Genomic DNA, 11,508 nt, shown 5'->3' with positions numbered 1-11,508 from the left:
AGAATATATAAGAGGTTTAACATCCACTTAGAAATACTAAGTCGTAAAAGGGGTTAGAATAACTGAATAACCTTAGTAAAATTCTAATTAATTAATTATCAATTACTTTTAGGAATACTTGGTATATGTCAACCCAACGCGTTGATTTTTCGTTTTATTTACTCTATGGTTCTTGACATTAAATTCCTATTCAAAGTTTCCTCCTATCTGAAGATTGAAGCTAATTGGAGTACCTTTTCTAAATTCAGAATTCTTCTCAACGTATTTAACATTACTTTCTTTACAATTTATGGGTATCTTTGAGTCAAAACACAAATTTATTTGAAGACTTATATAGTTCTCAATTTAATTAGTCAAACCAGAAAAACCAAATAAACATTTCTAGAGTACATTTAATTTGTAGTCTTACATTGAATTATTAATAGCCTTTTTTAATTTTTAATGACTAAAAATTACATAAAAATATCGAGAATGAGTTAATATAAATATTTTTAAAACACACATTTTCAAATATATATTTCTTTGTAACCGCTAGGAATGTTAAGGGGTTTGAAACTCATTAAAACCCTTTTATGAAAGGCACCAAGGCCAATTGTTACTCAACAACTATATTCTGATCTATATTCAAAGCTTGGTTTGTTAATTTTCTTTGTTCAACATATTGTGCAACCATATGTCATTTTTTCTCTGAATATCTGACCAAACAATAGAGAGAAAAAGAAAAAGATGGGATTCAAATATCTTCCTCTCAAGCTTAAGGTAATTTTTATTCAATCTTGATTAAGAGATGGCAAGAATGATTCTTTATAGATCAAGAACTAATAATCTTTGGCTGTTGTATTTGGGTTTTGTAAGGTTTTCCGGCTGAAACGGTTTCTGCTAGGCCGCGGCCGAAGAGGAGTAAAGAGAAAGCATGTGATGGTGCCTGCAAAGAAGCCTTCATGGATGATGCCAATAACACATGGATATTATGTGGTGGAGCATCATCAAGGTTCTGAAAAAGACCTTTTGAACTTTGATTCAGTAGTGGTGCAAAGAGAGCAAATGGATCATAATGAATTGTGGTATTTCGGAATCTTTGACGTTGTAGTTGGAGATGTGGTTACCAAGTACATTCAATCCAATTTCTTTAACAAGAAGCTTCAAGAGGTTAATTGATTTTTTTTATCATTGTGTTACTTTGTTATTGAAGATTCTTGAATCCTATATGTTTGGTCTGATGTGGAAAACTATATGTTATACATAGTCTCATTTAAGGAGGAAAAGCAAGGAAACGCTGAAGAGGGCATACCTTGGTGCAAGGGCAAAGATAAGAGAGGAGTATGAATCAGATGAAAGAAGCAGAATGGGTTCAGGATCATGTGTTATGGTGATAAATGGAGAGAAGCTTGTGATAGCAAACATGGGAGATTATAAAACTGTTGTCTGCAGAGATGGCATAGCTCATCATCACACATCATCTGGTAGACACCACCAACATTCACCAAGAATACATTGGTCTCGCAGACTCTTCTCCGGTATTATGCATATTTAATCTAACAAAACACTCTCTTTTGTTTTTTTTTGTTGATTTAATATATCTATCATTTTCGCATCTTATTTTGGATGCTATAGCTGTGTTTAACAAAGTATAGATGTGAATCAGGTAAAAGTCATTCTAGAGGCTCAGAACTTGTTGTGAAAGGAGAAAGGATTGATTCAGATACTGAATTTCTGATAATGGCCAGCAATGGTATATGGGAGGTAAGCTATTTAAACCATTATAATTGTCAAGGTTTTATCAACGAGTAAGTTTCTAAAACATTAATAAGTGTCGTTAACAAAACTCATAAAGCATACAAGTGTGTTTTTGAAAAGCAGGAAAGAATTGAATCTTGCATATGTATATGTGTATATGTAGGTGATGCAGAATCAAGAGGCAGTGAATCTGATAAGTCACATAGAGGATCCCCAAGAAGCAGCGGAATTCTTGGCAAAGGAAGCTATGAATAGGATGAGCAAAAGCAACATCTCATGCTTAATCATTCGCTTTGAGTGATAATCATGCAATCCTAATAGGCAATTATCTATAGAAATGTGACAGTGTAGAATGCCTATGTTTCTTTATCCATTTCAATATGGTCCATTGACTTCAATGGTTTTAGAAAGAAAGTATATTATTGTTCAACAGAATATTGTGTTAGATTAGATTGAAGTTCAAATTCCTTTCTTTCTTTGGAGTTTTCTTTTGGATTATGCAATTAAATTAATGATATTCATTTTTATTATTAGAATAATTAGTTTGAGATCTTAAAGAAAATAAACACCAAACTAATTGAATCCACAGAGTAAGATCCACGTCGTACTATTTAATGTCTAAAAACATAGTCATGCCTAGCATTTATCCATAGGAAAAGTATATGGAACCAACTAATAATCAGCCAAGAATGGAACAACATAATTAATTATAATTAGTTTTATTAATTTATAATTTAATTTATTTGTTAATTATTGTTGACCACGTTAGTGTTAGGAGAGAATCACGGAACAGATGTTGTGATCATTCATTAGTTGATTCTATATAATTAATTATGTTTTATTAATGCGTAACACATGAAACATAGAAATCATATCCAAAACCATCTAATTTACAAGAAAAAGAAACATCCGTGTGCCTATTAGTAGCAACATCCGGTTACCAGTTGGCTGATTCTTGACTTATATAGAATTGGTTCCTAGCATTGTTGTTATCCATATTATTTCTGTTGTTTTCTTCAAGAATGCCCGAAGAGAATTTTCAAAAAGCAATTGAATTGTCTTCGTATTCAAAACATGAAATATTAATATAATTTTATTTTGAATAAAATAACAAATAAACACCTATAATTTACACTTCAAACAAATTAGTTAAAAAAAAAGTCAATAAAATCTTCCAAAACCGGGATAACAAATTTGATTACCTTCAAATTAGCCATCTATAATTAAGATAGGAAGTCTTAATTTAAACTAACTTGTCCACATTTATTATTTTAGAAGATTTTATTGGTAATTCTTTTTCATAAAGAACTAATCTATCCAAAATGTAAATTTTCAATAGTTTATTTGTCACTTTATAATTTTTAATAACCCAAGATTTTTCGGATAACAAAAAAAGAAAATAGAAAGGAGATCACCTTCTCGATCCAAAAGATAATATCTAATTTAATAAGATACTAGTAAATATACAAATTGATTCGGAATATGAACAGCAGCACATGAATTTACATACAAAGATCAATTTCACAGCAATATATTATATATTAATTACTCGGTGATCTTTTCGCAACCACACAATAACTAATGACATATCAACTGGAAAAGAAAGAAAACAAGAGAGGAATCCAAGTGAAGGGTGAAACCACTATATTGTATCAAGCCATATTTATTTTCTTTTCACTATTCTTGCTTCGAAATGGTGATAGCAATGAGAACGACCGAGAAGCTGCACAAAGAATATGGTTTACCATTTTACATATTAAGAATGGAATGGATTATAGATATCAAAAAGTTAATTCAAATGCACTTAAATTAATTGAGAGCATGCATTGAGTACTCACACTTTTGTTGAGTTGAGCTGGTAGTTGGTGTTTCATCTTGAGAGATCAGATTCTTCAAAGTATGAACTGAACATGAAACAGGACATATGACTGTAAGTCTGTAATCTCAGGGTAAGTGTTGCGCTAATACGGGTACAAATACTAGATACGGCAAGATACGATACGACACGAAAATACGAAGGCAATACATCTTAGGTAACATGTCACAATAATATAGCCAAGATAAATATTTATACAAAAAGAGTGATATAATTAGAGAAAATTAAAAAAATAATTGATATGGACAAAATTTAGTATCCATGGAAGAAGATTTATTATGCTGAGGTCCAGGAGGAGCAGATTACCTTCAATGGACGAACCATTCGTTCCAATCTGATCTGCCTCGGCACCATCATTGCTGGCATTATCGGATTCGATGTTGTGTCCAGAATTTGCTGAGCTATGACTCTTTTTTCCAAACTTCAATAGTCTTCGGAAACCTTTTGATGATTCCTTTACCTGAGGCTTCTCAACTGCTTCAGGAATCTTCTCAAGTGTTGAGTTTCGAGTGTCGGACACATGTGCTTTAACACTCTCCCCGCCAATTGCCGTGGCCTCTAAAACGGTTGGGACAGCTTTACCATACTCAGTATTTCTGGTGCTAGGATCTTCCAAAGAAGAAACCCGGGCATATGGAGCTTGATATGTTTCCTCGGCAACAGAAATGTTAAATGACTTCGAATGTTCTTTCTCTTTATCATGCAATTTGACCTGATTTGGAAGATATCAAATTCAAACTTAGATGATGCACAAAGAAGTTCTAAGCAATATATGCATTTCTACAATCATGCAGATAAGGGTAAAAATAAGACATTAGTGCTGAATAGATTTAGCATATCTCTAGCTATAATCAAAGGCTCAAAGCTATATCATCTAAGTTATGAATACATACTCCAGTAGATGCATGTGGCAGGTGTGATTGGCTCCCTGATGTTGCAGTATCTGTCATATCCATGCTTGGAGGTGAAACAGGTGCACGAATAGCAACATATCTTGTTGCTGGCTCACATTTCTCCTTCATGTCTTCATTATCATATTGCTTTTTCAGTGTCTCAGTTTTTTCTTCTGACTTATGAATAGCAGGAGCACAAGGTTTCTCACATTCAAGCATCACAACAGTCTTCTCAACAACAGGATTGTCATCTAGGTCTTTAGAGGGTGAAGTTTGTGTTTCATTTTTCTTTGCTAAGGTACTGTCTGAGTTCACAGAAGGCTTGTTACCATTCGATTTCTGTGCCTTCTCTTTGACTGATGATTTGTTTTGAACATCATCACTTGCTGCAGAAGTTCTGATTTTCAGTTCCGGAAGGGCGGCAGTCTTGCTTTTATCATAACTCACTATAGCCGAAATCTTTTTGCTCTCAGGTCCATCAACGGATTTAGTCTTTGATATTGTCCCGGCGTTATGTGGTTTAGCTGAGGAAGTCTGACGGACAGTGCTCATTTTAGGTTCTGATAATCTTCTAATCCGCGCCATCGATGCCTTAGTATCTGTTGTACCTTCACCCTTCTCAGGCTTAGATTCAGGCAAAGAAGACACCGATCGGCTTAGTTTGTTTTCAGACGACTGGCTTCTGGTATTCAATTTGCTGGTTCTGGAGACTTTTGAGTAATCACTAGATCCAGCAGAAGCAGTTCGGACGGGGAATCTTTGAAGGGGTGAGGATGGTCCTGGTTCCGAATCACTAAATTTTGATCCTTTATGAGAGCTTGGTGAAAGTTTTGCCGGTAATTGTTTCTTGGTTACCGGTGACTTTGTTGTAACTGTGCCACTCTTGGCAGCAATTCTCTTTTGCCTCTCTAGCTTTAAAGCTTCTAGGCGTTTTATCTCCTCTTCTTCCTAGTTATTATCAATAAACAGAAATGAATAGAGTTGAATTACAGATGAGTAACCTTGAACAAGTGAACAACATGAAAAGAAATGAGTACCTTTTCTTTCTTCATCTTTTGGAGATCAGCTTTATAGTTTCTCAATCTATCAGCACGGGCTCGCGCCTCGTCCAAAGGACTCAGTTTAGAAGGCTTCCCTCTCCTGATTGGCCCAACAGCCTTAATCTTATCAGAACTATTTGGAGTAACTTTTGATTTCTGCTCTTTATCTGGCTTCGCAGATTCTTCAGTCACGACCCCTTTGTTATTCTTATCTTGCAAAGAAGAAACTTCAGCCTCGGCCATCATTTCATAGTCTAAAGCAGGGTCATAACTCATTGACACCATTTCCGCTCCACGTTCAGGCATCATGCTCAATTCATCTGGCTCATAATTTATCCCATTAGATGATTTTTCTTCCTTTAGATGCGACGTTGGAAACTCAGAGTCCATGTCAATAGCATTTCTCTCATCATGTCCCACATCATTGACTGCGACCGACCTATGGTCCACTATGTAGGAGTCATCATTCATATCATGAAACAACTTCCTTTCCATTTTATTGTTTGAATAACCTAGTCCACTGACTGCTTCCATATCCGAGGAAGGATGTGAATTATCAAAGTGACCTTCATGTTTTGGGACTATGAAATCATCATTTCCAACAGTCCTATAACCACGCCTTATTCCATTTGCTTCTAAAGATTGTACATCTATAGACCTGCCATCACTAGAATGCCCTTCCTTCACAGACAATGATAAATCATCACCAGATGCCCTAGGCTTGAGGGTCAATCCTTTGCTAATGCTATGCATATCCATAGAACCACTGCCTTGAAGTTCATGCATATCTCGCTCACTAGAAACCAAAGGATCATCACCTACAACATGTTTCTTTCTTCTCATGGAATTCGCGTTTGGCAGATCAAATTGTTCTTGGTCTATGGCATGTCTATCGTCATCAGCATCTCTCAATAAACAACTTTGGAATGCTTGCCAGTGTCCTCCATCTGCATCATTCCCATGGTCTACTTCCTTATCTGTCAAGTTCAACCTCTTCGCAGATTCACCTCTGTCCCTTCTTTTCAAGGTCTTCACAGATTCCTGAGCATCTTGGCCTTCATCTATTTCTGAGCCAGAATTTGAATATGATTCACTGCCAGAAGAATTTTCAGCCTTTGTTATGTAATTGATGTTCCGAATGACCACCATTCCAGATTTCTTTCTGCCTGATCGGCTACCCTTCTGTCGATCTCTACTCTGTGAACCATCCCTATCCATATCTGCTTCATCCTGCAACCTTGATTTTGAGGTTTCTACATCCCATGTTTCTGATTCAGTATTGCTGTGTCTACTATCCATGGAATGCCTTCTGTGCCTCATGTTTTGACCAGAAGCAAATCTTGGCTCCTCCATAGGTGAATAATTTGGCTGCATATATGGACTGTTTCCAGGATAAGCTTGGTAGTAGGGTATACCTTGAACCGGATATGGTGGAAAGACAGGTACAGCACCCAGGGGAGAATGGACAGGCCATGGAGGAAACATAGGGTGCGGGAATTGACCTTGACTATTATCCCCAGGACTTAGAGATGGTTGACCCATTGGAAGAACATCTGAAAATGTGCAAACAAAATTGTCAAGACATATGCATTTGGGCATGTTAGAAAAGATATGAATAATACGATATTATGATTTTCTAAACTACTGATGATAAATCCGTATATTTACAAGTTTACAGTATGTTGGAATTGATAGGCACCTGAATTTGCTTTCCCATTATTCCCCGAGTCTGACTCAGTATGCGGTGTAGAGGCCATAATGGGAAATGTGATGTTTGATGCATTTGCAGGGACGTCCGAGTGATTGGACATCATTTCAGCAGCTCCAATTTCAAGCCACTGTCCAGTTTCGTGTTTTCTTTTCCATAGATCTCTATATTTTGAGCATGCATCTCTAACACGTGATGAAATTAACACCAGGTAAATGAGTGAAGAACCAAAGATTTTACCAACCAACACAAAAGGTCAAAATAGCCTACAAAAGAAAAGCTTTTCTTACAATAAGCGCGATGCTCCAAAGCATTCAGCAAATGAGACTAAGGCTGGCATATGATCAATGTCGAAACCAGCAGCAACAGCACGTGCAAATGCCATGCCTTGCTCTTTCTGCAGCACTGATTTACGGGACTCTAGGACTTTCAGAAGATGGGCTCTAATATAATATGTCATAGAAGCGAACACAAAATAGGTTTTAAAATTCTGTTTTACAAAGTGCAAGGAAACTCAATGAATAAGACAAACTTTAATAGAAAGTATAAGACAAGCTAACAAAGTAGAAACAGCTATCCTAACAGTTTCACACTATCATAGATGTATTTATAGACTGTGTCTTTTTGCATGCAGTGATCCCTAAATTAGATTACTTATCCCAAAGAGAGATACGCTTTCCAATATGCTGCTTGCAATACAGAATTATACATCGAAAAATCAAGTTATGGCCAAGCTAATATAAGATTCACCCTAAAATTCTTTTTCCCACTTATTGCCAACAGAGTTTGTCTATTCTGTTTAGAAAAAAAGAAAAGGTTGCCCGAATTAGAAATAACTGCAATGGCTGGCATATTTAAGTATGCTAAGGACAGGTGCATACATCTTTTATTTAATCATACACAGCCTTAATTAAAACTTGAAAGCTTCTACCTGAGGTGCTCATAGTCAGGGAAAAAATCGAAGGATAGAAAATCGGCACTTACTTTGAGTTTTCTTCTGATGCAGTGATGCTTCCATTTGCTGCAGGTGGCTCTGCATCAGGCTGGGACATAACCACGGACAGTGAAATGTGAATAGAGCATAGTCAACCCAATAATAAATTATTGGAGGTATGAAAGACCACTAACCTTGTAAAGGACTATTGCTCTCTCCTCATTGGTATCCTGCACAGTCTTTCGGCCTATGTAAAGAAGCAAGATTCCTCAGTTGTAGACAATTATTAATCTTAGCAGACATTTTACCAAATATATAACTGTTCAATTCTGTGCAGAGTGATATTTTGCAATAAACTTACTTGTTCTTTCAGGTGTGGCTTCAGTGTTTTCTACATGTTTTACTTGATTTTCTTCCGCCTGCAGAAATGTATGATTGTTGAAGAAATAGTCTTTTGGTGCGGTAAAAAAAATCATAGAATATGATATATATTTACTTACAGTGATAATCCCTATGCAATTGTTTCCTTGAATTGCAATTGCCTCTTCAATTTGTAAGATTTCAGATTCTGTAGTATACACACGTTCTAATATCTCAGGAGTGCTCACAAAACGGACAAACCTAGAAAAAGCAGAGAAATAAGTTTATACAGGTAAATTTGTACAAACCTAAAATGTAACCTAGAAAACATTTCTAAAAGGGAAAACTTTCAAGTCCCCCAAAGGATGACTTCACTGCCAATTTCCCAGCGCATATCTTTTGTTTCGAAAGACTAAACAGAGACATAACAAGAATTTAAGCATAAAGATCACAAAAAAGGCAACAATTGAGATCCATACTTGTGAATAGGTGATGACATTGTCTAAGAAGCAAACTTAAAATAAATTCAACTTCCAAGAAATACAGACCGCAATTATAAACCGAGAGTTAAAAAGTCAAACCTTTCGACAGTTCCCTTGGTAAACCATGTGACATCGCGGCTACCATCAGGCTCAAGAACAATTGAATAACCACCCTTGGCCATCTGATCCTGAGCAGCCTTCAAGTGAGATAGAAACGGATGTAGCAAGCCCGATGCTATTTTCTCCTTCTTTTCATTCACATTTATAACCAAGTCAAACCTGATTTACAGAACAGCACAGAGGGTAATGCATCAAAACCACAAGTAAGGCTACAGATACTACTACATTCTCAATTAAATCGAGCTTTAAGATGAATCAATCAGGGATACAAAAATGGAAAGCAAACACAAAACAGGGTTTCTCAGAGTTAATCCACCTTCCTTAAGCCTCGGTATTGGTACTAAAAAAATTACCAATTCCAAACAACCATACTTAGACACCCATAGAACTTCAAATTTTAGCACATTAGAGTTTTTTAATCAAATCTAAACTGGAATGTTATACTCATGTTGCAAAAAGGCCAAACCATAGTGGCTCCAATTAAAAAAAAAAAAAAAAAAAAAGTTAACTCGCTTGAGAGTAAAAATAAACTGAACCACACTCCAAATAAGGAAATAACTAAATAAGCTAAAGAAATTGCACCTTTAATGAACTATTCCGGTTCAGAAACTAGCAAATGTCTTAACACAAAAAAAACAAAGAATGCCTACGAAAGGTTCACCGAATCATAACCCAAATTCAATCCTTTATTAGTGCCAAGTTTGCTTCTTTGAGGTGAAAAATGACAAAAATGAAAAGAAACTCAACATGCAAACATTGATGAATTGGAGTGATACTATTATTACCTGGTTCTTGTGGGTGTGAGCTGAAACACAGCTGAATCCAACCTTGTTGAAGAGTTCATTGTTTCTTTGCAACACTAAAAAACACCAATCACAGAAGCTAAGAGCCTAAGACTAAAAAAGCAGAAACTTTGGGTTTTTTTCTGAGATCAGTGGCCAACCACAAAAGGGTTCTCAACAAAGGAATTTTAAAAGAAGAAAAAGAAAAAGGGGTTGAACAAATACAACCCAAAATGGGGTTCAGTGAAAAAAAAAAAAAAAAACAAACAAAAAGACAAGCTTTTTTTATTGAAAATGAAGCTTTGTTAGACTTTAGGACTCAGAACAAAAGAGTGAGTTACAGAAAGAGCTACAAAGGGAAAAGCAATGCCTTCAGAAGAAGTAGAAGAAGAGGGATGAGAGTTGCAAAGAAAAATGAAGAGAGAGAATCCAAAGATTTCTCCTTTTGCTCCAAATTCCAGTGCGGGTTTTTTTCTGCGTGACAACTGACAAACCAAATGGAGTTTCATCTTTTCTGTTTAGATTGCAAATATTGGAAATTATTGAGGGCATAATTGGAATTTCAACAGAACATACAGACAGTATTGGAGCGCCCAATAGTGTCAATGACTGGATTAGACGGACAGATCTGCTTGAAACTCAGAGGTCTTGGTTTAAATTTACCATACTACCCTTTGTAATACACTTGTTACTAAAATCCTAATTATATTATTATAAGAAAAGATTAATAAGATAATAAGTTTTTTATTTTTATTTTTATTTTTTACTTAAATAGTTTTTAGTCAAAACTTGCAATTGCAAGTGAAAAAAGATGTGTAGATTTTTCTAATTAGAAGTATGGTAGGTATTCATTTTAGGTCAAAATTTTTAATGTACTCTGTTTGGATCTCTGTGTTTAACTGTTTATTAAGTATTAGGCTGGCTAATAATTTTCTAATCCTATTCAACAATCAACAAATAATAATTCTGATGAACCACCCTGATTAAAAAAAACTGTGCTGTATGGAATCAATTTATGAATTATCTATTATTAGTGAGGGACTCGGTTAGTGAGTGTCACACATATGTGTAGCACGAAAAACTTAATTAAATTTTAAATGGATTTAGCCATTTAGTAATATTTTTGTATAGGCAAAAGGAGTCTAGGCTTTCCTTTGTTCTGCTAGAATTTTTTCTTTAACAGAATTTATACAACGTCAAATTTAATTCTTAACTTTTTCATTTACAATTTATAAAATAGTGAGACCTCTACGTAACATTCAACGGTTGTTGCATGGCAGACATAATAAAAAGATGAATTAATCTCCACATACAAACTTTTTTATTATACAAGTCTTACAAGTTCTCAATATTCTTTATCCCTAAAATACGTTTCTTATGGCACGTATGTTTCACATACTTCCTTAACAGATGTTCCAATCAATCAACGCCTGAATATATAATTTTCTTTTTCAAAAGAATTTTGTTTCCTTTTTTAAATCCCTTCTGCATTTTCTTGCTTTCTCTCTTCGATCTCTTTCGTACGTTTTTCTCTCCCTTCTCCTTTGCTGTTTACGTAAGTTTCTCTCTCTTCTCT

General features: G+C 35.2%; 2 protein-coding genes across 3 annotated transcripts; one reads left to right on the top strand and one right to left on the bottom strand.

Moving 5' to 3' along the window:
• Window positions 1-512: 512 nt before the first annotated feature.
• Window positions 513-2,209, top strand: LOC112713036 (putative protein phosphatase 2C-like protein 44). Its single transcript, XM_025765820.3, has 5 exons — window positions 513-759; window positions 856-1,149; window positions 1,247-1,517; window positions 1,646-1,743; window positions 1,901-2,209. Exons 1-5 carry the CDS (start codon window positions 727-729, stop codon window positions 2,036-2,038), a joined length of 834 nt encoding a protein of 277 aa, XP_025621605.1. The 5' UTR covers window positions 513-726; the 3' UTR covers window positions 2,039-2,209.
• Window positions 2,210-3,152: 943 nt separating this feature from the next.
• On the bottom strand, window positions 3,153-10,443 carry LOC112711230 (COP1-interacting protein 7). Of its 2 annotated transcripts, none has more exons than XM_025763840.3 (13): window positions 9,936-10,443; window positions 9,130-9,309; window positions 8,689-8,809; window positions 8,550-8,607; window positions 8,383-8,435; window positions 8,239-8,297; window positions 7,545-7,697; window positions 7,246-7,439; window positions 5,544-7,099; window positions 4,507-5,454; window positions 3,920-4,325; window positions 3,576-3,641; window positions 3,153-3,460 (listed from the first exon to the last, which is right to left on the bottom strand). In XM_025763840.3, exons 1-13 carry the CDS (start codon window positions 9,992-9,994, stop codon window positions 3,390-3,392), a joined length of 3,924 nt encoding a protein of 1,307 aa, XP_025619625.1. In that variant the 5' UTR covers window positions 9,995-10,443; the 3' UTR covers window positions 3,153-3,389. The 2 variants fall into 2 exon arrangements, with proteins under 2 accessions (XP_025619625.1, XP_072059287.1); XM_072203186.1 differs by having other exon boundaries at window positions 7,545-7,659; window positions 9,936-10,415.
• Window positions 10,444-11,508: the final 1,065 nt, after the last annotated feature.

This window comes from Arachis hypogaea, chromosome 9, assembly GCF_003086295.3.
Source record: "Arachis hypogaea cultivar Tifrunner chromosome 9, arahy.Tifrunner.gnm2.J5K5, whole genome shotgun sequence".
Classification (NCBI taxonomy): Eukaryota; Viridiplantae; Streptophyta; class Magnoliopsida; order Fabales; family Fabaceae; genus Arachis; species Arachis hypogaea.
The sequence above is the reverse complement of the archived record's forward strand: the minus strand, read 5'-3'. Positions and strand labels throughout refer to the sequence as shown.